This window comes from Gopherus flavomarginatus, chromosome 4 (genome assembly GCF_025201925.1).
Source record: "Gopherus flavomarginatus isolate rGopFla2 chromosome 4, rGopFla2.mat.asm, whole genome shotgun sequence".
NCBI lineage: Eukaryota > Metazoa > Chordata > Testudines > Testudinidae > Gopherus > Gopherus flavomarginatus.
In genome coordinates this window covers 171,923,430-171,951,325 of record NC_066620.1, presented here as the reverse complement: position 1 = coordinate 171,951,325, position 27,896 = coordinate 171,923,430, and the positions used below count along the sequence as shown (strand labels likewise).

General features: G+C 45.9%; 1 protein-coding gene across 1 annotated transcript in view; it reads left to right on the top strand.

The window, feature by feature from the left end:
* The window catches only part of LRRC1 (leucine rich repeat containing 1), a 150,773-nt gene that overhangs the window by 6,702 nt on the left and 116,175 nt on the right, over window positions 1-27,896 (top strand). The window contains exon 2 of the mRNA XM_050950799.1: window positions 21,785-21,902. Coding sequence (XP_050806756.1) covers window positions 21,785-21,902 — 118 coding nt within the window. The remainder of the gene's footprint in view (window positions 1-21,784; window positions 21,903-27,896) is intronic.

Sequence of the window (27,896 nt, the reverse complement as noted above, 5' to 3'; positions counted from 1 at the left end):
GAAAAGGACAATGCATGGCCACAACAGTGTTCTTAGTCACTTACAACCTTTTCTTTATAAACCAGGTTTCATTAAATGTATTCCTTCTTTCCTCACCTGCTGGAGGGAGTGGAAATAGTTCTTTATTCTTTCAACTTAATTTATAGTTAGCTATCACTTGCTGTAGTAAAGAAACTAACCCTCACTGAAGAGGAGGGACTTTTTAGAATTATTTTCATTTTTTTTCTTAAATTCCTCTTTCACTCCACATCTGAAGATGCTAGTGGGGTAAGAGACAAATTGAGTAAGCCCACAAAGCTTTTCTGAAAGGAAGCAAATACACATGCTGTGTGATTCACTTCATAAACATATTTATGTTCCTCAAACATGAAAAGGCACACACCAAAAGTTAAAAGCTTTCAAGTCTGAACAGAAGTCTCCAGTCAACTAATGAGTTGCATTTCCCAATCTTGTGTATTGGCCCTTAACTACCGATACACACTTTTATGAACTTGTTTATTTTCCAGCACTTGACCTATTTCAAAGTTTCATTCAAACCAGTCTGAATGTTTAAAAACACATCCTATCAGTGCTGAACTGGTTGGACAGAAGTGCAGGTCCTTCAGAATTTTAACAAATTTTCAGTTCAGCAGTCATGCCTTGTCATTTTACTTCCAACATTTAATGCAATGAACTGTGACACAAATGCTTCTGTATAGATTTGGGGTAGAAAACTGGGTCGTCTTTTCTAGCTTTTAAAACTGAAGGAATGAATAGAGGATTACATTTCAGCTTTTCTTCCTGTTTTGCAGACAACCTTCGACCTTTGTATTTGGGATCAGTTATGTTGGCAAGTAACGGAAAGATTCCATAACTTCTCTGAATGGCTTTTCAGTTTTTGTCCTTGTGATGTTCCAGTTTCTCATTAGATCAAGAGAGTTTTCCACAGAGACTGGAACAGGCCTTGTTTACACAGAAAATTAGAATGGCTTAAACCAATGCAAACCTTTGTGTGGATACACTTCATTCATTTTAGAGTGACTTATTTCAGTTTATCCTGTTGAGAGCAGGTTTAAGCTAAATCGAAATAGCCACTCCTAAAATGAAATGTGTATCCGCATAGGTGTGTGCATTACATTAAATTCACACTTTTAAACTGGTGCAATTCTCTGTGTAGACAAACTCACAGTGGTGTGTGTTCTCCCTTTGTAATCTGTGAAGTCCCACTGAAATGTTTTGTAATTTCTACAGTATATTTAGTACCTCTTTGTAGAGTCCCTGTAAACTGAATGAGTAACTTTTTTTCTTTCCTCCTCCGAAACTGGTGGGTGAACTAAAAACCCCAAATATTCAAATTTCTTGGATCAAATTGAACATTTGCTACAAAATGAGTTTTGTTTTTTTTTTGTTTTTTTTTTTAGTTTTGACTTGGTTTTAGACATTTTTACCTTCTTTCTTTTTTAAATTTGAGCTAAATTAAAAATAAATTATGGTTTCTAAATGAAATTCCAAAGTATTTCATTTTGAAAGTGTCATAACACATTTTGAAATGTTTTTTGGAAAAATGTTTTCTCTTTTGTTTGTGTTGAATTTGGTGAATGGTTTTTGTCAAATATATGAATAGTTTTTTGCCAACCCAAAATTGTATTTTCTGGTGAATAAACTATTTGTTTGAAAAATTTCACCTCGCTCTAGTCCCTGTATTTATAAAGTGTGTGGCATGTCTCGATCAAAATCCTCCTCATTCAGGCTAAAGTGCTATGAAAACTCTTTAAACATAGGTCTTTCCTTCTCTTTAGAATATGAGACACTTGTATACTATTTAGTTATGTGGAAGATGAAGCTTAGCTTCTCCCCTTATGTTATGCACTATAATTATCCTCAGTTATTAAGACATATTTCTAAATAATTTTTTTTTAAATTCGTAGAAAAAATGTGCAGCATTTTGAAGTTGTCATGTGGGGAGGAGAGGAGAGAGATCCAGTGGAACATAGTCCAACATGCTACTGATGGGATTATAAAAACAATTGTGACTAGCAGTGTGGTGAGGCATATACCAGGGTTTAAGGTTAAACTATAACACAAATTACATTTCTCTCGGTAGCGTTTAATGATTCTTGCTGTAAATACTATTCTAGAACTAGCACCTGGAAACATTCATGTCAAATGCAATTTTAAATTTACTTGTATTTCAGGCTAGAAATATAGATTATACAACAAATTTCAATACATTCTGTGCATTCTCTTACACAAAATTCAAGTAGCATGCATATGCTCTGTGAAGATAATTGAACTGAAAAAATGTTTTTGTTGTGACCTAACTCAAGTTATATATGATACTAAATTTATATTTTATAAATGTCTCCACTCACTCTCGCTCCCTTTTTAAAGTCTGTAATACACACTTGCACTGACAGTTTAAAATAAATGATGCCTTGCAGAGAAATTGTACTGTGTTATTATGTTAACATAATAGTGTAAGTATACAAGAACACTGTGTGCTGATTGCTCCAAATTGCAGTAGGTTACTAGTGCACAATGTTAATTTAAAATGTTGTTTTGTCCTTTTGCTGGTTGAGGCATTAAGAAAATAATTTTGTATTTTTAGTGGATTTATAAACAAACAAATCCCGAAACTGCCAACGAAAGAAGAAAACGAGTTCAGCATAAGTGAATGTTTAGACAGCTTCTGCAGAGCCTGTAAATTCCCTGTTGGTGTGAATCTGGCAAAGTACAAATGCTTTCAAAAATCTGGATTTCCTTTGATGTCTTCTTGATTTAATATTCCTTTCCCTTTTATTTTAATTTGGGAGCCCCCTGCCTGCGGTCCTCTAGAGAGAGGCAGTTGCAGTGGCATTTATCTCAGATGGAGGAAGAAAGAGGGCACGTCTCAAAACACAGTGTTCGTTATGTTTTACTGTAAAACATGGATTGCTTTAGCAGATTAGTGCATGCTACAAATTCATTAGTGAGAAGAGCGGCTGTCTTGTCCTGCTTAAGGTGGGCTAGGACAGTTTAATTGCAGTCTCAGCAGCACCAGTTGTAATGCTTGATCACTGGCCTCCCCTGCAGCAGCTAAAATAAAATTGTTGCCCCCCCCCGCCACACACGCACTGTGATCCAATGTCTGTGGCACCAGATGCTCTTTAATCTTTATTGCTGCTGCTTAGTCTGCATAAAGGAAAAAGTAAATCCTTGCCTACAGGAAAACAAAACGAAGCAACCTTTTCAATGTGTTGTGTTACAGAGAGGGCATGTGAGCAGAGATGCAGCAGCATGTGAACTTTTAAGCCTGGATAAACCCTTGTGCTTTTTTCCTCTGCTTTTGTAAAAGTGAGCTGTAGCAGCATAGTCCTGGACTCAAAACTGGCCAGTTACTGATTGTAGGTCAGGGATGGCATGCCTTTTGAGCACAGCTGCCAAAACCTAAATTGGTGGTGGTGGAGTGCCAAACTTAGTGAGGCTTCAGTTATCCCATTCATTCTCTTTCTTCATTGGCCTCTTTTTTTTTTTTTTTTTTTTTTTTTTTTCCCCTCCCTCTCTGCCTTGCTGATTTTGTATCTCAGACTTCAGCGCATCCGTTGGAGGGAAGAGGGGGGCATGCTGCATTTCTTATGTGTCTCGTCAAGCACATCATTTAGTGTGCGTACCAGTAGAATTTGAATCATGAATCTGTGATTTCTCTTGCCCTGAAATTTGGCTCTTCTCCTTCCCTTCCTTTTAGTGTGAGTTGCACATGTATGTGAAGCTTGAGGAAAAGATAGAATGCACTACATGCTGTCAAGAAGCATGACATTCTTTCATGCATTATTCAACGTCTTAAAATTATGCAATGACTCCCAAAAGATGAAAGCACTATTCTTACTCAGCCATAAAATTTTTGGCGTGGATGTTTGGAAACAATCCTTACCCATGCTCACCCCTATCCCTCTGCCTGGACCGATGCCCTCTCCGAAAGAAACCACTAGCAGGCTCCTTTTCACTGTGATAAATATTGTCAGATGACTCTCTTTTTTTGTGGGGCATCCACAGACTTGATTCATTGTACAAAAAGGCTACTGGTTCTTTTGGCCATCCGCTGATTTCTGCTGCAGAAATGAGGTCAGCTGGTTATGATGAGGTCCAGTAGTTGTTGGGGTTTTGTATCTCATAGCAGTAGTAAGTAGAGGCCTCAGCTAGATCAAGGCCTTGTTTTGCTAGGCAAACAGTTAAATGACAGTCCATGCCCCCAAAAAGTTATCATACAGTTTTTTTTGTTTGTTTTTTTTTTTATTTTTTGTTTTGGTCCAGAATAATTGAGGGGAGCAGTGTTTGTCAGATCCTGTTCTGTTCCGTTCTGCACACTTACTATCCCAGTAAGTAGTGAGAATGCAGTGATTTGCTCACTCGCAGATGGTGAGGCCACTGGGTAGCTGAAAGATCCTGACTTCAGTTATGTAATAGTAACTGGCTTTCTATTATACACAAAGCTGCTGCTGGCTATCCTACAGTTCATGAGACTCCAACTGAATTTTTTTCATATTTATACCTGTCTGTTAAGCTTCATAGTTATTTCAAATGCTTAACTTCCTCCATATGTTTATACCATGGTTAAAGAGACAGTTGCCTGCCTTCTGGTAATCTCTTGAGCTGTCATTTCTCACTCTTCCCACATAGTCCTGCTCAGAGGTCATTGTCTGGGATCAGTGGAGACTATAAACTCTTAGAGGCTTCATTGCAACAGTTAACTTGAGGTAGTACACTCAAGTTTCTCCACTTGAGCAAGCCTAGTTTTATTGAAAGCTGCCATACTGCAAAACAGCATGCATAATACACACTGATTGAATTAGCAGTGCAGTGACTGGGTTAACTGGTGGTGACTTATAACAATGAACTCCTGCATCTCCACTGCATACAAGCTCCAACCAGCCCTCTGCCTCAACCCCCCACCCGCCCAGCAGACCAGCTAGTTTGAGTTCTAAGTACCACTTGAGCTGGAGACTCTTGTGTGTCTGGATGGGAGTCAGGTTATGGGGGCAAAACTTTAGATGTGACTCAGATAGCAAAATGATGCTGTGAAGACAAACCCAGAACAAAAAAGCAGTTGGATATATACAGTATCTGTGCAGCAAAGACAGTAACTAAGGCATGGGCTAATACATTAATAATGTTCTAAAACAGACTATTAATGTACTAATATAATATCACTTCTGTGAAACAATTAGTGATAGGTACTGCCATAGCTATACAGTGATTTGATTTCCACATAGGAGGCATCTGTTATCCAAGCAGGTGTTCACAGATGAAACAATTGCTGTTCAATATTAGCAGTATCTCTCACATGTTAATTTAGGTTCTTCCGAAGTTTGTCTTTCCAGTGTAAAAAAAAAGTTATTTAAACTAAATGTAAGCCATCTAGCTATACTTATTCAAATTTACCACCAGATGGTCTACAAAGTTGATTGAAAAGTCTTCAAGACAGAAATAATCTTGGAGCTTGTTTCTTGGGAAACAGTGAAGTCCCATGGTAGTTTGAGATAAGGCCTTATCCTTTTCATAGAGGATGCTGGTAATCGATCAGTGGGTGATTACTTTACTTTACTGCTTTAGGCCCAACTGCCCTCTATGTAGGGGAAGGTCAGCCTCTTATCTTTGGTTGTGACGCATCCTACATCCATGAATGCTGGCTTGAGGCTTTCTTGCCTTCCTTTTATTTTGCTCCTGAGATATATATTGCCTGGCAGGAGACTTTCTCCTCCTGGACATATCTTGGAAAAGTGGAGAATTGCCAGGTGTCATTCAGTTGTTCTTTCAGCCGTGCAGATACACAGGTAGTCTGTAAACTGACTTTTAAGAAGAACGAGTCTAACTTTCAGACTGTTGATCCATTTTTATCTGAACTTGAAGAGACTTTTTTCAACAGAATTTAAATTACTCATTAAGCTTTTTACTGGCCTTTAGGGGTTTGGCAGTCTTTTGCTGTAAAAGTTCGTTTAATGTTTTTCAGTTTAGTTTCTGCTCTTGGAATAAGCTCCAAAACTAGTTTCAAATCTGAGGTTAGATTGGACATGGTAAGTGCAGTTGGCACAGCTCCCCACACTTTTAGAAGTTAAAATTCAAGAATAACTACTCTGTCGAGGATTACTAGTTAATATTTATTTTCTTACTAGGACAAATAAGCACTTGAAATGACATGATCCTTGTATATTCTACAGATGAAATTATGCTTTTAGCAAAGCTAATCAATGGCATAGATTGCTTAGTATATGAATATCTACCCAAAGAACCAGTCTCACTGTCTGTCATATTTTTAAATGTATGTAATCCTCTTTGACTTAAAATTGAAGGTTTGTAATCTTGAAAAACATATACCATTTATTTAGGTGGACTCTTCAGCCCATAATGTATGTAGTCTGAATTTCTGCATGCAGTGTAATTTGTAACTGTATGTGCAGTGTTCTAAAACAGTCTATGCTGATTATTTTCTTCTGTGAAAATTGTGTCTTAAGGTAAAGATTTATTTAATTAAACTTTACATTTGAGCTGACTGCTGGCATGACATCACTTGTGATGCCAGCCATAGAGGACTCCAATGTCCAATTAAAAACGTCTAAAGTAAACCCACTGTAACAGTTACTTCCCTCTTCTGATTAGTTTAACATTCTTACTCCTAAGGGAGTTCTTTGCCTCTATGCATGCGCAGAATGTATGTCCCCCACAGATTTCTTTGCTTCCCCACAGAAAAATGACTTTCTGACGGGGAAGCAAAGGGAAGCCCTAAGAGCAGTCATATGACCCTCCTCAGCAGTATGTTTCGGATGCCCAGGGCAGCTGGCAGAGAGGTAAATCACTATGGAGCAGGGGGCAGGACTGGAGAAGACCTGGCTGGTGGCTCCTATCCTGCACCGCGCTCACCTGCTAGTCCCAGCTGGGCTAAGAAGGACGGGACTTCCTTTTCCCCTGCGTGGCATCTGGGGCCATGTCAGACCCACCACCAGATTTCACCCCTGGCTGTAGGAAGCTCTGCAAATTCTCTTCTCTCCCCCCACCCCCCACCAAATCTCCTTGTGCTTCTGCACCCATCGCTCCTCAGCTGCAGGGGGAGGGATCACTGTTCAGGGAGTTGCTCCCGCATCCACCAAACCCCTGTGCATCCAGACCCCTTCGTACCTAGACCCTCCCGCCGAGCCTGATCCTCTCTCACACAGAACTCCCCCGATGAGCCCCACTCCCCTTGCATCTGGACCACCTTGACAAGCCACCCGCACCCAGATTCCCACCCTATCGAATCCCAACTGTCTCTGCCCCCCACACCCAGAAACTCTCCCACCCACTGAGCCTCAACCTCCTTCACCTGGACCACCCTGCAGAGTCCCATTATCATTGCACCCAGAACCCCCCAATAAGCGCCTGTGCATCCAGATCCTGCACTGAGTTGCCCTCACCCAGATTGCCCCACACAGAGCCCTCTCAACCCACACCTGGACCCCGGCCCCCCAAGCTCCTCGACACTTGGATCCTGCATTGTTGAGCCTATCTGCCCATATCAGGTGCAGCTGGCACAGAGAGGCAGGGCCCTGGGGTATTTCTGAGGCAGGCTCGGCTCTTGTTCTTTGTCAGGGTTGGGTGCAACCTCTCCGCTGAGTCCATGTCCGGGAGGAGCCGCACAGTGATCTCCCATCTCTGTGCAGCCAGTGGCCTGTGCTCCCAAATGCCGTGCTGGAGCCTCAATATTTATTTGATAAATACAATTTGCAGTATTTTGCAGACGTTTTTAAAATATTGTGCGCAGAATTTTTAATTTTTTGATGCAGAATGCCCTCAGGAGTAAATCATTCTGCAGTTTGATTTCCATCATCCGCATTCAAAGTGATGCTCTCTCTTTCACACTTTATCCCTTCAATGATATGTTAAAACTGTGCTGCATATCACTGTTTGTTTGGAAGAGGATTTATATCTCTCCCCCCCCCCCCCCCCGCCCAGCTTCAGCCCCATAGCTAGCTGATGCAATGTTCTTAGTTACAACTGCAAAAAATGTAAGCTATGCCAGATGTTTTACCATCCTAGTACAAAGGTGCTCATACGGGTTATACAAAATGTTCATAGCATAGACATGGTATGACAAACATGCATTTAAAGGTATCTGTAATCTCAAAGATTGTGAGATAATTGGGAACAAATGCCTTTCCTTTTAGCTGTCTCTTCAGAGAGTTCACCAAGACTTCCTTTGGCTTCTGCCTGTTTGCCCAGAGAAAAATTTGTGGTGTGACAATGAGTTTCAAATCTTCCTTTTTCTGGGGCAGCCCAAGAGAAGAATAAAATAGTTTGAAAGAAAATGATTTTAATCAGTGTCCTTATAATTACAGAAACATGAACTGCAAATAGAAGTTTACTCAGAACCTGAAGGCTTTTCTCGTTTTGGTGGCTTTCATACTTTGGTGTTAAAAATTGTTGCCTAAAATTAAGCTTCTAAATAAGTGGCCTGAAAATAAGTGGGCGTTTATTAGCATAACTAAAGGCCTTCATTTAAAAAAATTCTTGTTCAGATTGTTTCTCAATTTACTGTACATGAGGCTTTTTATTCTCAAAATTTTCTTCCTAAATCTGTAACTCCTAAATGCCTGTTTTTCCTTTTTAAAGCTGTAGCTGCCTTAAGACAGGGAAAGTTTTGACCTCTGTTAAGTTATTCTGTGCTTTGGTACTTTAATTATAGGCACTATATGAAATAGTAAGTAAAATAAAAGTTCTAGTGACTTTCAGATATCCCCAGCAATATGTTTATTTCTTGGATTTGAAATTCCAGGCTTTATTATCTGAAAAAAAAGTTGACACCAGAGCTATGTTGTGTATAAAACGCTTAAGGGACTGTTTGAAAAATAAACTTTTAACTGCTTTCCTCCCACCCCACCTCCCTTCAAATAAGGCTTCAGTTTTCATCAGATACAACACTGAGCTTGCAACTCGTTTATAGTCTCTTCATGACAACTTATTGGGGATATAACCGTTAACGTTTCTTGAAAATCAGGCTCTAAGGACCTTTCTGAGCATGGTGCTAGTGGTGGCCTTCCTGAAGGAAGATGTTGCTTGTGATGTTAAGCATTTTAGTCAATCTGCTGAGTCAAAGGGAGATTATAAACTGACTTTCATATGGCTTCAGTGTGGTTGTATCCTTGAAAAGAACACTTAAAGCAGCTTAGCTTCAAGAGTGTTCTTTAGCCTTCCATTATCTGTGGCCTTGGCTACACTTGCAGGTGTGCAGCGCTGGGAGTTACAGCTGTCTTCGTACAGCTGTGTAGGGAAAGCGCTGCAGTGTGTCCACACTGACAGCTACCAGCGCTGCAGTGTGGCCACGTTTGCAGCATTTGCAGTGGTGTTGGGAGTGGTGCATTATGGGCAGCTATCCCACAGAGCACCTCGTCCAATTTTGGCGCCGTGGGTTGTGGGAACGGGGCTGAGGGTGCAGGTCATTCTGCTTCCTGTTCCAACGCCCCTGATGCATCGCTTCACATCCCAGCAATCCCTGTTTTTCCGTCCACGTTTGGCGCCATCTTGACTCTCTCAACGGTTTCTGTGCAGCCCAATTTCAGTGGGAAATGGAGCCCGAACTGCTGATGAGTATGCTGATGAGTCTCGCCAGCACGTCACGTTTGGCAGTTGAGCTATTCCTTATGATCCAAAGTGATGAGGAGGCAGACGATGATAGCGAGTCGCCTGACGCGTATGACACTAAATTGCTGCTGGCATTCACGGAAATGCTCAGCACCGTGGAACGCCGCTTTTGGGCTCAGGGAAACAAGCACTGAGTGGTGGAATCACATCGTCATGGAAGTCTGGGATGAGGAGCAGTGGCTGCAGAACTTTCAGATGAGAAGCCACTTTCCTGGGAGTGTGTTCTTAGCTCGCCCCCACCCTGCGGCACAAGGACACGAGATTGAGAGCTGCCTTGCCGGTGGAGAAGCGGGTGGCTATTGCAATCTGGAAGCTGGCAACTCCAGACAGCTACCGATTGGTCAGGAACCAGTTTTTGGAGTGGGAAAGTCGACCATTGGGATCGTTTTGATGCAAGTTTGCAGGGCCCTTAATCGCATCCTGCTAAGAAGAACCGTGACTCTGGGGAACATGCAGGACGTTGTGGATGGTTTTGCGCAAATGGGTTTCCCTAACTGTGGAGGGGCAATAGATGGGACGCATATTCCTATTTTGGCACCACCCCACCTAGCATCTGAGTACGTTAATCGGAAGGGGTATTTCTCTATGGTTCTCCAGGCGCTTGTGGATCACCGTAGGCGTTTCATTGACATTAACACAGGCTGGCCTGTAAAGGTGCATGATGCACGCATCTTTCGGAACACTGGCCTGTTCCGGAAGCTGCAGGCAGGGACTTTTTTCCCAGACCGGAAGATCGCAGTAGCGGACGTTGAAATGCCCATTGTGATCCTTGGAGACCCCACTTACCTGTTAATGCTTTGGCTCATGAAACCGTATACAGGGAAGCTTGACAGGAGCAAGGACCGGTTCAACTACAGGCTGAGCTGGTGCCAAATGACTGTGGAGTGTGCTTTTGGCCGTTTAAAGGGGCGCTGGAGATCTCTGTATGGGAAGCTAGCCTTGGGGGGGAAAGCAGCATCCCTGCGGTTATATCCGCATGCTGTACCCTCCATAATATTTGTGAAGGGAAGGGTGAAACATTCAGTCAGGCATGGACCTCTGAGGTTCAACGCCTGGAGGCTGACTGTGCACAGCCAAAGAGCGGGGCTATTAGAGAGGCCCAGCACAGGGCTACAAGGATTAGGGATGCCTTGAGGGAGGAATTTGAGGCTGAAAACCAACAGTAATGTTTGGTGCCTTGTATGAGAGTGAAGTGCAGTGGTTACAATGTTAGTAGGAATCTGTTTTTCCTAAGCTGATTTGCAGTGCCTGGTTCTTTCCTGGGCTAGGGTATCTTTTTACTTTCTGCAATAATAAAGAGTGTTTTCAAAGCCAAGAATTCATTTATTGAAAAGAAAATAACTTTCTTGACAGACACACAACATTTTGGGAACCTAAAAGGGCAGGGGGTTGGGGTGGTGAACTGTACAGTCACAGGTTTGAATATGTCCTGTCTGGAGTGCTGTGCAATGACTGCTGCACGTCAGGATGCCTATACCGCATGGTGATGGGGGTGGAGTGCAGAAGGTAAGGGTCATAGTTCTCAGGGCTGGTTGGTGAACGTACAGGTGTTGGAGGCAGCTGGTGGTGGTGGTAAGAACCTGGATGCTGGGGAAGGGGGTTTTGAGCTGACATTGGGGCACAAGTGAAAGAGCTTTGGCATGGTGGGGGGCCGGCATGGTAGTGCTCTGCCTGAATGTCTACGAGCGCCTGGATAGAGTCCGCTTGGCGCGCCAGGATGCTTATCAGCTGCTTTGTGCTTTTCTTCCTGGCTGCTGTGTTTCTCTGGCGGATCCTGCTTTCCTTTTCCCTCCAGTCGTGCAGTTTTTCATTCTCTGTGGCAGAGTGATCCATAACTGCTTGCAGCAGGTTGTCTTTGCGTTTTCGCAGCTTCTTCCGGAGATTTTGAAGTCTTTCGGCTGTTGATAACATGGGCATCTGAGAAGTCAAGGTTGCTTGTAGAAAGGCAAAAAAGGCAACAGTTAACAGAGGCAGCATTGTTTATATCTCAGACAGTTATTCCCACACAGTGAAGGAGTTTACAGTCTTCACAATAGCATAATTTTCCCATGCTAAAGAGAGCGCACATAACCCACAGGAGCCCTGAAATGGTGAGTAAGGGAGAATGATTGCTTCTTCTTCGAGTGATTTCTCATATCCATTCCAGTTAGGTGTGTGCGCCGCGCGTGCACATTCGTCGGAAAACTTTTACCCTAGCAACTCAGTGGGCCGGCAGATCGCCCCCTAGAGTGGCGCCGTCATGGTGCTCGATATATACCCCTGCCGGCCCACCCGCTCCTCAGTTCCTTCTTACCGCCCGTGTCGGTCGTTGGAACAGTGGAGCGCGGCTTAGCTGACCTCCACTTCCCTAGCTACTCGTAGTTCTCGTATATGCAGTTATAATCCTTTTTTATATATATTTGTATAGTTATACATTTTTTCTTTGCTAACATAGTTAGTTTAGTAATAGTTAGCGGGGTTCAGGAAGTAGCCCCTTCCATGAACCCGGCACCGGAGCCCATGCACGGCTCACCGGGTTTTAAAATCGGCTCGGTCTACCAGAAGCTGAAGAGCCACACGACTCCTGTTTGAAGTGCCTCAGGGAATCACACTTGACAGCTAAGTGCCCCATTTGCAAGGCTTTTAAGCTGAGAACAAAAAGGAGCGGGACTTTCACTTACCCCTCCACCTTTGGCGCCGAGCGATGATCAAGCGGCTGGCAGAAGCGCCTCCTCGGCACCGGACCCCGCCGGTACCGCCAAGGCCTTTCAGCATCGGCCGTCGCCGGCACCGAAGTCGACTCGGCACCGCTCCCTTCCTCCGAGGTCGAGAAAGCCTACGATTCCTGCTGGTGCCGGACGGCTCCCCGGCACGCGCCGTGGTTGAGCCCCCTGCTCCTGCTGCTTCCATGTCACCTGCATCGCAGCCAGAGAGCTCGTCTGTGTCGGATTGCCCGGCACCGACACCTGCAGAGGCACCGATGACATCGGCACCGTCGATTCCAGTCCCCCAGGGCCATTGAATCCAGTGCCTGACAGCTCCCTGGCACGCGCCGTGGTAGAGCTTACTGCTCCTGCTGCTTCTGTGCCAACTGCACTGCAGCCAGAGAGCTCGTCTAAGTCGGATCGCCCGACACCTGCTGAGGCACCGACGACGTCAGCACCATCGATCCCGGTCCCACAAGGGCCGTAGAATCCGGTGCCTGATGGCTCCCCGGCACGCGCCGTGGTAGAGCTTACTGCTCCCACTGCTTCCGTGCCAACTGCACCGCAGCCAGAGAGCTCGTCTAAGTCGGATCGCCCAGCACCGACACCTGCTGAGGCATTGACGACGTCGGCACCGTCGATCCCGGCCCCACAAGGGCCGTCGAATCCGGTGCCTGACGGCTCCCCGGCACGCACCGTGGTTGAGCTTACTGCTCCTGCTGCTTCCGTGCCAACTGCACCGCAGCCAGAGAGCTCGTCTAAGTCGGATCGCCCGGCACCGACACCTCTGAGGCACCGACAACGTCGGCACCATCAATTCCAGTCCCACAAGGGCCGTCGAATCCGGTGCCTGTCGGCTCCCCGGCACGCACCGTGGTTGAGCTTATTGCTCCTGCTGTTTCAGTGCCGACGGCACCGCAGCCAGAGAGCTCGTCTAAGTCGGATCGCCCGGCACCGACACCTACCGAAGCTCTGACGACCTCGGTACCGTCGATCCCGGTCCCACGAGGGCCGTCGAATCCAGTGCCTAACAGCTCCCCAGTATGCACTGTGGTTGAGCCTGCTGTTCCCTCCACGCCGGAGACATTACCAACGGCAAGGGATCTCATCGCCATGACAGAGTCGATGCTGCCTGACCCCGGCACCGCCGGTGCGGGTAATACAGTCTTTTCATATGACCGTCCTCTGTCAGCACAGCAGAGCGGCACCGTTCATGATCACGGTCCCGCAGACACTCCAGGTCCCGTCGGCACACCCGACACCACTTGCAGTCCCGGTGCCGTTTTCCTCATCGGTACTGGTCGCACTCACCGCACCGGTCGGTATCCCATTCGCCGACCCGCTATCGGCACCATTCCGACTCCCGGCACCGCAACAGGTACCTTGACTCCTGTAGCCTCTCCTCGAGCCTCGAGATCTCGGTCGACCTCCCGGCACCGTTCTGGTTGCAGGTCTGGATCTCGTTCCAGGTACCGGTACGCCTCCCGGTGCCGGTCCCCGGTGCCGAGTTGGGCAAGGTCAGCCTGAGGTGGAGGAGGTCCCAGAGATAGAGGACCCGGTATGGGGCCCTCTAAGGGGTACGACTACTCGTCTGTCTGCTCTCCTCTCTGCTCACTTGTCTTTCAGTCTGTTAAGGAGAGGTATTGGCATGGCCAGCGGGCGCCAGCCCCGAAACCGAAGGAGGCTTGGCGAATGAACCTGCTGGGCCGCCAGGTGTACTCTGCAGAGGCCCTGCATCTCTGGGTAGCAAAGCAACAAGCCTTGCTTGGCTGCTATAATTATAGCACCTGGGTGAAGGTAGTTTAGTTTATGGAGTTTCTCCCTCAAAACTCCCGCCAAGAGTTCGCTGCCGTCTTGGAGGACGGGGGAAAAAGGTACCCAGAGCGTCCCTCCAGGCCTCGTTGGACGCAGCAGACTCTGCAGCCAGGACTCTGGCCTTTGGTGTCGCCATGAGGTGCATCTCATGGCTTCAGGTTTCAAACCTCCGGCCGGAGCTGCAGTATGCCATTCAAGATTTACCCTTTGTTGGTAAAGGCCTCTTCGCGGCAAAGACAGCCCCAGGCTGCTAAGCCTGATGGACAATAGGGTCCTAATGCGCTCTCTCAGCATGCATATGCCAGCGACCAAACGCAGGCCTTTCTGTCCCCAGCCGCCATACTCTGTGCCTGGCCAGAGACAAGACTTTGGCAAACGGCGAGGCCAAGGTGGTCGCAGACGAACGTCAGGACCCCTAAAGAGCCAAGGTCAAGGTCCCTCGCAATTACCACTGGGACCAACGACGAACCTTCCAAGGTGCGCCTGAGGGCGGTGTACCAGTCACAGGCCGGGATCCCAATCCCGCTTTCTCCTGGCATGGCCCCAGTTAATTTCAGATCGCTGGGTCCTGCGCACGGTGGAGCATAGGTACCACCTCTAATTTGTTCCAGCCCTGTCCCCCTTCAGGGACCCCTCTCACGAGCAATTCCTCGTACAAGAGGTGCAGACGCCGACGGACGAAAGGGGCAAGGGGGTTTACTCCCGTTATGCCCTAGTCCCCCACTCGAACGGAGGTCTCAGACCTTCCTAGTCCTGCACGGACTCAACCAGTTTAGGATAAGGTTGAAGTTCTTCATGGTATCCCTGGGAACCACTATTCCATCCTTGCCTCCTGGGGGCTACTATGCCACCCTCGATATGAAGGACGCGTACTTTCGCAACGCCATCTTCCCTCCGCACAGGAGATACCCCCGCTTTCTAGCCAACCGTCAGTACTTCTGGCTTACGGCCATAGTCGCCGCCTACCTTCGCTGATGTCGGATATGCGTTTTCCGTATCTGGACGATTCGCTTATCCGAGGAGACTCCGAGACACAAACCTCTCAGCACGTGGGCATCGTCACGGTCTTATTCACAGGTCTAGGCCTGATGATTACTATAGAGCAATCCACTCTGGTTCCCACGCAGAGGTTGGACTTCCTAGGGGCTATCCTGGTCTCCTACCTAGCCGGAGCCTGCTTATCACAACTGCGGTTTTAGGCGATGGCAACAATCATCCGAGGTCTGCAGGCTTTCCCAACGACCTCGGCTCGTACTTGTCTCAGTCTCCTGGGTCCATGGCTGCCCGCAAGTTTGTAACCAAACACGCCAAGCTCCGCCTCCGTCCTCTCCAAGTCCGGCTCACCTCGGCGTACCACCCGGACAGGGAGCCAATGGTCATGGTAGTCACCGTTCCCTCGAGCACCTTAGGCTCCCTAGAGTGGTGGCTAACTCCCTCCCTGGTGTGGGCAGGGATGCGGTTCCATCCGCCCCAGCCCTCACTGCCCCTGACGACGGACGCGTCATCTCTCTGCTCGAGTGCTCATGGTCACCTCCGAGCTTAAGGCCTTTGGTCTTCTCGGGAGCTGGCATTCCACATCAATGCCCCAAAAATGAGAATAGTCCGCCTGGCATGCCAGGGGTTCCAGCGGCAGCTGCGAGGCCGTGGTATCTCGGTGTTTACAGCCAACACAACGGCCATGTGCTTCATAAATAACCAGGGAGGGACATGGTCCTCCCCCCTTTTGTCAGGAGGCCATCCATTTCCGGGACTTTTGCATGGCCCACTCGAAGGAGCTGGTGACGTCCTTTCTCCCAGGCGTTCGGAACGTCTTGGCGCTTTGACTCAGCAGGTCTTTCCTGTCTTACGAGTGATCACTCTGCCCATGTGAGGCGTTCTGCTTTCCAGAAGTGGAGATGTTTCCTCACATAGACCTGTTCGCTCACCGCGAGAGCAGAAAATGCCAGATGTTCTGCTCCGTCCAAGGTCTCTCCTCGGGATCGGTCTTGGATGCATTCCTGATGCCGTGGAAAGGCCAACTCCTTTATGCCTTCCCACTGTTCCCACTGGTTCATTGGGTCCTGCTCAAACTCCGCAGGGGCAGAGCGCGCATCATCATGATCACTCCAGAGTGGTCCAGGCAGCACTGATATACCACGTTGCTCGGCCTGTCAATAACCAACCCAATTACCCTGCCACCCCACCCAGACCTCATCACTCAGGGCAACGACAAGCTTCGTCACCTGGACCTGCAGCCTCTTCGCCTCACGGCGTGGCCGCTGTGTAACTGAGCCGGGGTGACAGGAAGCCTTCCACCTGGTCAACGTACCGGGCCGAGTGGAAGCGTTTCTTCTACAGCTGCAATACGCTCGATCTTGCTCCTACTGAGGTCTCGATTCCCTCTATTTGGCCTGCCTCTGGCCTTCAGCGGCAGGACCTGGCGGTATCATCGCTGAGGGTACACTCGGCAGCCATCTCTACCTTCCAGCCAGGCTAAGGTGGACGTTCCGTGTTCTCACACTCTATGGGTTCGAGGTCCCTCAAGGGCTTGGAGCGCTTGCACCCTCGGGTGCGCCGCCGAGCCCCAACCTGGGACCTCAACCTAGTTTTAACTAGACTTATGTCTCCCCCATTCGAGCCGTTCGCGACCGGCCCTCTGCTATACCTGTCTTGGACGACAACTTTCCTCGTAGCTGTTACATCGGCCAGTCGGGTCTCCGAGCTCAGACCTCTTATGGTGGTTCCGCCGTACACTAGGTTTCACGAAGACAAGGTGCAGTTATGCCCGCACCCGGCTTTCCTCCCTAAGGTGGTTTCGGCCTTTCATGTTACCCACAGCTCAACGCAATGGGCGCAACCATTGCACTCCCTGGACATCTGTGGAGTGCTCGTATTTATATTGAGCTGACAGAACCATTTCGTAAGGTGCCCCAGCTCTGTCACGGTAGCAGACCAAAGGGAGGTCTTGCTTGTTTTCCTCTCAGAGGATCTCATCTTGGGTGATGGCGTACATACTTGTTATGATTTGGCTCATATTTCCCCATGCCACATCACCGTGCATTCTACCAGAGCTCAGGCTTTATCTGCCGCCTTGCTGGCTCGTGTTCCTACCCACGAGATCTGTCGCGCAGCTCCATTGGTCCTTGGTCCATACCTTTGCTTCGCAGTATGCCCTGGTTCAACAGTCAAGAGATGCTGTAGCCTCTGGCTCAGCAGTTTTCATTCTGCCACATTTCACTCCGACCCCACCGCCTACGTAAGGCTTGGGATTCACCTAACTGGAATGGATATGAGCAATCACTCGAAGAAGAAAAGACGGTTACTCACCTTTGTAACTGTTGTTCTTCGAGATGTGTTGCTCATATCCATTCCACACCCGCCCTCCTTCCCTACTGTCGGAGTAGCCAGCAAGAAGGAACTGAGAAGCGGGTGGGCCGGCAGGGGTATATATCGAGCACCATGACGGCGTCACTCGAGGGGGCGACCTGCCGGCCCACTGAGTTCCTAGGGTAAAAGTTTTCCGACGAATGTGCACGCGCGGCGCACACACCTAACTGGAATGGATATGAGCAACACATCTCGAAGAACAACAGTTACAAAGGTGAGTAACCGTCTTTTCTGGGCTGTACTGGGGTTTCTGTGCAGTGGGGAAAGCAAACAGCTGCAGGGGGCACCTACATTGAGCAGTCTTACAACATTTTCCACAGGAGTTGATCCTGCAAGATGTCTCGCTGCTGCGGGTCACCTGGGAAGAGCGGGAGGGTCTTCTACAGCAATGCGGATTCTACCCTGGCCCCTATGCAGCTTGCTTGTGTGCAGCAATGGTCCCCCCACCCCTCGCAGCACAGTGGCGTGGATGCGTTAGCCTGACTGGGACAAGGACCACAGTGGCTCTCCCAATAAACTTGCACAAGCGAATTGCCCACGGTCTGGCTGAAACTTTTGAAGAGATTACCGAGGCCAATTACCGCTACGTGATAGACCACATCAATGGGCTATTCCACATCTAGGCATGCATGCATGCAGCCCCAACCCTCCCTCCTCTCCCGAAACAGTCCCATCCTGAAAATACAAGCCGCTTACCGGGAACCCACTCCTCTGCTTGTCCTTCACCAAGTACCGGTTGCTGCGACTGGCTGCCTTCCTCCTGGCTTGAGAAGAGCTCCTGGCTGCATGCTTCCTGGGACTCCGGGGTGTCTCCCCCAATCCTAGTACCCTCACTCTCGGTTTCCTCCTCCCCTGCCCTTCCTCTTCCACCCCACCCTCCCTGCTCTGAAGTGTCCATCGTGGTCCTCGGATTGGTGGTGGGGTCACCCCCAAGTATTGCATTCAGCTCTTTGTAAAAATGGCAGTCGTGGGGGCAGCACCAGAGCGGCGGTTTCCCTCACGGGCTTTGCAATAGGCACTCCGCAGCTCCTTCACTTTAACCCTGCACTGCAGCATGTCCCAGTCATGGCCCCTTTCCAGCGTGGCCCTTGATATCTGCCCATAGGTATCGTAATTCCTACAGCTGGAGTGCAGCTGGGACTGCACAGCTTCCTCCCCCCAAACACTGATGAGGTCCAGCAACTCACCATTGCTCCAAGCTGGGGCTCGTTTGGCGCGTGGAGGCATGGTCACCTGGAAAGATTCACTGATTGCACTCCACATCTGGCTGAGCAAACAGGAAGGGGATTTTTAAAATTCCTGGGGCATTTAAAGGGTGGGTCACCTGAGGCCAGGGCAGTAGAGTTCGAACTGATGAGCAGAGTGGCTGAACAGACATTCTGGGATACTTCGGAATACTTCTGGAGGCCAATAACAGCGCTTTTGGTGGCCACACTGAGAGAGCAGCGCTGCATCACCAGCGCTGCAGTTGTTATTCCTCAGGCAGAGGTAGAGTACAGCCAGTGCTGTATCCAGGGAGATACATTGCTGGATGTGCCTTGCAAGTGTGGACGGTGTGTTAGTTGCAGCGCTGTAAAGCCACCACCAGCACTGCAACTCTCCAGTGTAGCCAAGCCCTATGTTTTGTTACTATCTCTTGCTTTCACCTGCTCCTTATTGTTGTTCAGGTAAGGGATTGAAATATTCAAGCAGGATTCTAGTGCGTTAATGCTCTGTTTTCTTGCAGGAAGGTAGTAGTCATAAAAATCCAGCTGTGTGTGTGTGGGGTGGGGGCAAGTTGCCCAGCAAAGAAGTTGAAGTTTCATCAGTCCTTGTTAGAGACTGACTTTATTTATGTTTTGGTTTGCTTGTTTCCAGATTCAGGAGGACCAATTATAATGTTTGCCATAAAAGATGTCATTAAGGAGTGAATGTTGGGTGTATAATTTTTTTTGTCATGAACTTTATAAGGATAAAAATTGATTTACAAGGTCTTAACGTATGGACTGTAGCTAGTCAGTGTCACAAGTGATCCTCCCCACTTCCTTTGCAGCAAAATGAACAGTATTAGCATTGAGCTTTGAAGTGTTCCTCCTAATATATGTCCCTACCACACAATGCTGAGCAAAATGGATCATGTTCCCTTTCTTTTTTTTTAAACTGAGAATTCTTTCACTAAGGAAGCTGTATTTAAAAACTGTTGCCAAAACACATGCAAAGAAGTTGGATCTACAGTCAAAACCATGCTGTTGCAGCATATTGTGAATGCTGGGTAGACACTGTGGTCTGGCCCCGATTCAAATATCAAGAAATTATTATGTTGCACTTAGGTTCCTACCAGAGAGCTTTGTGAATAGAGTCAGACCATTATGGTAATTTAGTAATGAGCCAGGTCTATCACATTACATGTAGCAAATATTTAAAGCAATATGCTCTCTTGATGAGTGTTACGTGCACGTGTGTATAGGTATATAGATATTTTAACTAGTAAATACTGCTATTTTGGCCACTAACAAACAATTGGCAGAAGTAGGGGTATCTCATAGACTACCTTAAGGCTTCAGTGAGCATTGACAGTGTAGCTCTTGCTTAACTATAAATAGGCATTATCTGAAATTGGAGTAGAATCCACTAAAATTGGAACTGAAAAATGATTTAGGCCTGTATAAAAATGGTTACAACTTTAAAACTGTGTTTTCACATTTGTATAGTTTATCATGTATCTGAATATTGGTGTTGCATCTTCAACTGGTGCGTAAAGTGGAAATATAGTTCTTAGAGAATTTTAAATGTATTGAATTTAGTTCACTTTGGGAATAGTAACCTGGCTAAATATCTTGTGACGTGTTCCAGTTTAACTGGTCATATTTGGTCCTTATTCGTTTATATATGGTGTTTGCAATATATATTGCAAACGTGTACATGCAGTAAACACTGTGTGGATGAGGAGTTCTCAGATGTTCCTAGTGTACACTATATATTAATAGCGTCTTGTGAACCATCTCCTCTTCCATATGTAATTGTGTGCACCATATCCCTTCCTATTTGCTGTAAAATCCCCCCATAACATGTAACTTGGCACCTTGGAGTCAAGTGATATCAATATAGTTTTTGTTTTAGTCCTTCATTGTTGCACAGTTGTATTTCAAGGAAGTTCCAGATGTTTCTTGGTTTCCCAGTGAGTAATAAAAGGTCAGTTTTATTAGTAATGAGTCTAGTATTGTCAGCCTTGAGGGTTAAAAAAATCATATGTCAACCCCCCCTAAAAATTAGATTTAAAAAAATAAAAATTGGGGCTTTTTTATTTGCCATCTGTGGGTGTGTTTTTTATTTTTTATTTTTATTTTTTTGATCCTTTAGAAAACACTTGGTCCATGTTTTCACTGCAGCCATTAGGGCTAGAAAATCTTCTAAATGAAAGCTGAGATTCTTGTGTAATCACTTGAGTCCAGGAGCTGGGTCTTAAACAAAAACAAACCTGTCCAAATGTAAATATCATAAGACTTGCAATAAAATTTTGAGTTGACAACACTGTTTTTTCTTTTGTAACCCTTTCTTCTGAAAAGCAGTTTTCAAAGTAGAAAATTGTGATATCCAAGTCCATAGCTATCACAAGATAGTTGTAGAGATGATGTTTTATTGACTTGTGTGAGTACAATATTTCCCTACAGTATTAAAACTATGGGAATGGAACTTGCAGGCTTTTTGGAGTAGCGAGTTCTCTTTGTGCTCTAACCATCATAATTGGAACATGTATATCTGTGTATGCAAATAGCTTTTATAATTAATATTATACTTTGTGAGATCAGAATAATGCTGACTCTGAGATGTTCTCTGAGAGAGTTGCTGAATAAAATAATACCAAAATAGTATTTATCTAGAAGTGTAGTCAGCAAACTTGCTTAAAAGCAAGCCTCTGAGTAACAATTAGGTAACTGTCTAGCCATTATGAATCTGTTGTGATTCATAATAGCTAGAATTTTATACATGTTGTGAAAGCTACACTAAACTTTATTTTTCAAGAAAGAGTTCTGCAAAGTCTACTCACCTTTCATAGCAAGGTCAGTACAAATACCTAGATGGAAAGTGTTTTCTGTGGTTCTGAAAAGAATCTGACTTCTTTTTAAATTGCTTCTGTACTTGCTTTTTATCAGACTTAGTTAAATAAGAAGATTTGTGAGGCAGTCCCTGGGATTTTAGATATTTATGTCAACCAGTGCTGCTGTCCCTCCAAGAAACTTGACATATGTGAACTTAAACAAGTTGCAAATGCATTATGTGAATAATAATTAATATGGGATTTTCTTTTTCAGCCCTTTTTCCAGCTTGTAAAATTACGGAAACTTGGACTCAGTGATAATGAAATTCAGCGGCTCCCTCCAGAAATAGCAAACTTTATGCAGCTGGTGGAACTTGATTTGTCTCGAAATGGTAAGCTAGAGTATTCATGGACTTGTTTGGTTCTGCCCTATTTACTGTACACAGGAGAACCTCAGAGTTACAAATACCTCAGGAATAGAGGTTGTTCAGAACTCTGAAATGTTCATAACTCTGAACAAAACGTTAGTTCTTTCAAAAGTTTACAACTGAACTTTGATTTAATACAGCTTTGAAACTTTACTATGCAGACCATTTTACTGCTTTTAACCATTTTAATGTAAATGAAACAAGTACAGAAACAGTTTCCTTACCTTGTCAAATCTTTTTTAAAACTTGCCATTTGTTTTGGTTTTTTAAGTAGTTTACCTTTAACACAGTACTGTACTTGACTTTTTGTTGCTTTTTTTCTCCCGTTTCTGCTGCTGCCTGATTGAGTACTTCCAGGTCCAAATGAAGTGTATGATCGACCAGTCAGTTTGTAACTCTGATGTTTGTAACTCGGAGGTTCTACACTGTACTGTGATTCTCAATATGCTCTTGGGGTCTTTGTATGGCTCCAAAGCCTCTAAATACCCTGCAGAATGTGCTCCTAGATAATGCACAGTTTTCTGGAGTGCTAGACTGAGTGTGCTATGCTTCATTGCTAAGGGGAGCCAGCAGTAGAACTATATACCATGGGAGTACTGTTCTTTTTTCTACCCTCTCCTTTCTGAAAGGTTAAATCCTGTTTTGCTCTGTGTGTGTCTGTTTGGTAAGATTTTCAAGCACAGTTTATAAATATACACCTAGAAGGCAGAGACCAGAGAAAGATGTGGGAGAAAGCCCATCGATGTACAAAGACTATGCCCTGGTTAGATGTCCATTCCATTCCTCATCCTCTTCCATCTCTCTCCCCCTAATCTTTTGTTGTTGTTCCTCGCTGCAAGTAAAAAGCATACCGTTTGTTGTTGAGTTCTTCCGCTTGCTTCAACTGCTGTTCCTGCTTTTCCAAGCAGAGACAGTGAAATTGGTGTGACTTGTCAGCTTTGTAGCCTGGTGATCCCTTGGTAACCATGAGAGATGTTCAGGGCCCCCTCTCAGCAGTTTGCTGCCCTGATGGATTAGGAGCAGCAAATCAGTGTTTGAGACTGGAGCATGGTCTCTTGTTGCCTGGGCCAGCCGATATCAGGAACACTGCAGAAGCAATCCACGAGTCCCCTGGGCAAAGGGGTAGCTCTCAGTGATATGCTTCTGGTTTAGTGAAGGAACAAGAGCCAGTTAAGTGCAGAGGCAGTCATGTCTATCCTTTTATGTCTGGAATGTTGCTTCAGTGTATGCTCATAAAAATTGCCATGTGGTGGGGGACAGGGACAAAAATGTGCCTGAATAAAAGGAGCTAGAGAAGTGAAGTTAAACTGTAAGGGAAATGTATATTTTGTTTCCATTTGTAGAGTCACCCAACCTTTCCTCTTCTTCTCCCCCTCTTCACCCCCCCCAATACCCGCCTAAACTTTGAATCCTCATGTGAAGGTGTCAGGTGATTGCAGTCTCACCTAACCTCTCCTCTGGACATTCAGTAATGAAATGCAGCCACTTCTGACCCCCATTCCTAAAAGAATTACTGCAAGACTTCCACAGTACTGCATCATTTCATGCATATTCACAAAGCTTTGTAGGAAAGAGGCTGTGTGATTGAACAGGAATTATCTGGGATCCAGAAAGAATGCGTTCAGTTGGTTAAGAAATTGCATTGTAAAAATGGTGTATATGTCTCTGTGTTAATGCCACTGGCTTTATGTACAGCGTTTGGCTGTGTAGGTCTGCCAAGAGATGGCAGCTCTTTAATTCCAAAGGAAACAGTACTTTGGCTCAACTCTGTTTTTTCCCTGCAAATGAATAACTGACTGCAGAAAAACTGATGAAGCAGAGCCACTGAACATTAAGCAGCCTGATTTCACCTGGAAGTTGGCATGAGAGTTCAGCTCTAACAAGAATGGATAGTGTGAATGAATGTTTGTGTGTGGAGGGGGGCGGGTGGTTATAAAATACTTCCTTGTGCAATAACTTGTGAAGTGATGACTTGGACTAAAGTAGGTTGCAGGAAGCAATTTCTCTTGTACATCCAAGGTCCAGTCTTAATCACCCATTTTATTGTGCTATTTTCTTGTCTTCCAAGTTCATTACCTGAAATGACTGGCTTAACTTTCTTTAGTTTAATACAGTTGCATGTAACAGCTTACAACTTAGTTGCTTTTGTCAATCTAAAAAACCCTTGTTTTAGGATTCTCACAATATTCCAGATATCAGAGTGTTCTGTGGGGTTCCTAGTTCTGTTCGTCAGAACAGCTTTACTTAGGAGAGAATCTCAACATGCCTAAGGTTCCTCCTACTCGGTGACTCTCTGTCAATCAGTCTTTGCTATTTGTGTACTCAGCAAAAACTAAAATCATGTGTTTCTTTCAGATGTAGAAAAACAGCTCTGCTTGTGAAAACATGACCTGCTGCATGCATAGGGAAGTGTGATGATGGCTTCTTAACTCTGGGCACAAGAGGTCATTGTTCTGTTCTTGTCCTAGATATTTGCTTAGTGCACTAATGACTTTCATTTCTGGCCATCCTACTTCCTTCAGAGATGGAATACTAATACCAGTTTGTTAAATTACAGTTACCACCGCTGGCCGTTGTACCGGACTATTCCCCACAGATAAAATGGGATACTCTGAATGTTCTATCACAGGATGAGGTGGAGGAGAAGTTACTGAATGAACAGAATGCTTCCATCCTTCTCCTATCATAGAGCTAATGTTTCTTCCTTTCTCCCCACCCTTCAAATGATAAGCTGAGGATAACTTTACATATCAGATATGTAGACTACAGAACTGCATTGCAAATCGAAAAAGGTGTGTAAAGAGCCAGTGGCATCTCCAGCAGCAACAAATATAACTTGCAAAATATTTTAAATTCCAAGATATAAGTGAATTGCTACATGCAGGCAACACTTCATCATGCTGTCAGCAGAGTGAGTCTGTCTCTTATGTTGGCACGAAGGGAGGAATGCTACTCAGTGGAAGCTTTGTCAGGGATAGTGAAGATCCATTCTCTGCTGCCTTTGCTCCTTACTCTTTGTTACTCCCCAGAAGTCCCAGCCCTCCTGTGCTTGCCACTCAAGTACCCAATCTCCTAACTCAATATACATTTTATTAGGATTTCTGGGACTGAGGGACATCTTATGTTCCCCATTGAGGTAGCAGCAGGTGAGAAGGAGGAATAATAATAAACTCCAACAAAGGACACATTTAGTACTTCAGAAAAGATGTTTGTGCAACGTAATCATTGTACATGTGGGTTATCGCTGCATATGGGACTGGAAATTTACACAAGGAATTAAGCTAATGTACGGTGGACTGAGTTTACTTCTGAATGAGAGCATCCACACAGAAGTCTAAGGATATGCCTATACTTAAACAGCTACTGCTGCGCTGCTGTAGCACTTCAGTGGGAACAATCTCGTCTCCAACAGGAAGGCTTCGCCTGTTAGCGTAGGTAATCCACCTCCCCGAGAGGCAGTAGCTAAGTTGATGGAAGAATTCTTCCATTGACCAAGTGCTGACTACATTGGAGGTTGCGTGATCTTAGTTACATCTCTCAGGAGTGTGGATTTTTCACACCCTTGAGAGATGTCGCTATGCCAATATAAGTTCCCATTGTAGACTGTCCCTAATGTGCTTTAGGTAATACACTTTAAATTCACACCTTTAATTCATTTGGTTTAATTTCTTTGTGGACACACCTTTAGGATTCTTGAGTTTGACTGACAAAAAGTTGCTCTTCCTGGTGTGGGCAGGGGTTCCAGCTTGGGTAGCTGGCATAGGCCATCTGCTTGGAGGAGAGTATGCCTACACCAGAAAAGTTATGCTGGCATACCTATGCTGGTATAGCTAGAACGGCAAAGTGTCCTACATAGATACAGCTTATATCAGCATAAAAGTGCTTTTGCTGGCATAGTTTACACCAGTTTCCCTGAGAGCCATAAACTATGCCTGCAAAAGCTCTTTTACGCTGGTGTGTGTAGACTAGGGGCTGGTCTACACTATGTGGCTCAGGGGTGTGAAAAATCCACACAGCTGAGTGACGTAGTTAAGTCGACCTAAGTTCCTGTGTAGACAGCATTCAGTTTACAGAAGAATTTTTCCATTAACCTAGCTACCGCCACAGGGGTTCTCCTGTCACGGGATTAATTACAGTGCTGCAGCTGTGTCACTGTAGCGTTTTTCAAGTGTAGACCAGCCCTAAGGCTTATAACTAGGGTGACCATAGCTTCCCAAAGAGAAAATGGACACTCTCAGACGCTTGCCTGAGGCCCCTCCCCTACGAGGCTGCTACCTGTCGCTGGAACCCTGCTGACCCCCCTCCCCATGCTGCCCTGCTAAACCTATGGTTGTGAGTTCAATCCTTGAGGGGGCCAGTTAGGGATCTGGGGTAAAATCAGTACTTGATCCTGCTAGTGAAGGCAGGGGGCTGGACTCGATGACCTTTCAGGGTCCCTTCCAGCTCTATGAGATAGGTACATCTCCAATGTTGCCTCCCCCTATCGCAGCTCTGTCTTCCTCCTGGGGGAGGGGGGGAGGGGAATGGCATCTCCACTTGCCCCCACCAAACATTCCTCCCCACTGCACCCCACTTTTTGACACAAGTGGGCATTTGTTCCATTTACTCTTGCCGACTTGATCAGTCGCCAAGAGCAAATGGGACAAATGCCTATTTTTTTTGGAGGGGAAGTCTGGATGGCTGGGGCCAGGCTTAAAAAAGGGACTGTCCTGGTCAAATGGGACATATGGTCACCCTACTTATACCAGCATAGCTATGTATGTTTAAACAAAACAAACAAAAAAACCCCACACGCCTAACCAATATAGCTATGCCTGTGTAAGTTTTAAATGTAGACCAGGCCTCAGCACTACTTCTTGCCTCAAAAGCAGCATGGCTTCTGCAGATGCTAGCCCTCCGATGACTAATGTGAACTGTTTTAGCATTAACTTAACACTGGCAATGTCTGGGGCTTATAGCAGTGAGGATGATGGCAACTATCCCATTTTTTTATCCTAGCTGTTCACTGTTCCTTGTCAAACAGTAGTTCCTCCACCAAACACTTCAATCAAACTGAGGGGATGAGAATTTACCCACTTTAGGGCTTCGCTACACTTGCACATATAGAGTGCTTTGGGTTAAACCAGCCTTCGGAGAGCGCAGTAGGAAAAGCGCTGCAGTCTGTCCACACTGACAGCTGCAAGCACACTGGTGTGGCCACATTTGCGGCATTTGCAGCGGTATTGGGAGCAGTGGATTTTGGGCAGCTATCCCAGCGTTCAAGTGGCTGCAACATGCTTTTTAAATGAGGGGAGTGGGGTGGAGTGTGTTGTTTGTATGTGGGGGGAGAGAGAGAGTGGGTTTTTGGGGTGCTGAGAATGTGTCAGCACGCTATCTTGTAAGTTCAGCTCCTCCTAGCCCCCGTCTCTCTCTCTCTCTCACTTAGTAAACATTTGCTTTGCCCCATTGCAGATAAGCAGCCACAGTCTGAAATGGAGCTCTGAAAAGGCACTTCCACATTCCTCAGCTGATTTCACAACAAAGAGAAAAGAGGCCACTTGACTTAAGGGGATTATAGGACTTTCCGGAGGTCAGTTAGAGCGCCGTAACATAACTCCTCGTTCTTCTTCGAGTGATTGCTCATATCCATTCCAGTTAGGTGTGTGTGCGCCGCGCGTGCACATTCGTCGGAAAACTTTTACCCTAGCAACTCAGTGGGCCGGCAGGTCGCCCCCTAGAGTGACGCCGTCATGGTGCTCGATATATACCCCTGCCGGCCCACCCGCTTCTCAGTTCCTTCTTACCGCCCGTGTCGGTCGTTGGAACAGTGGAGCGCGGCTTAGCTGACCTCCACTTCCCTAGCTACTCGTAGTTCTCGTATATAGTTATGCAGTTATAATCCTTTTATATATATATTTGTATAGTTATACGTTTTTTCTTTGCTAACATAGTTAGTTTAGTAATTGTTAGCGGGGTTCA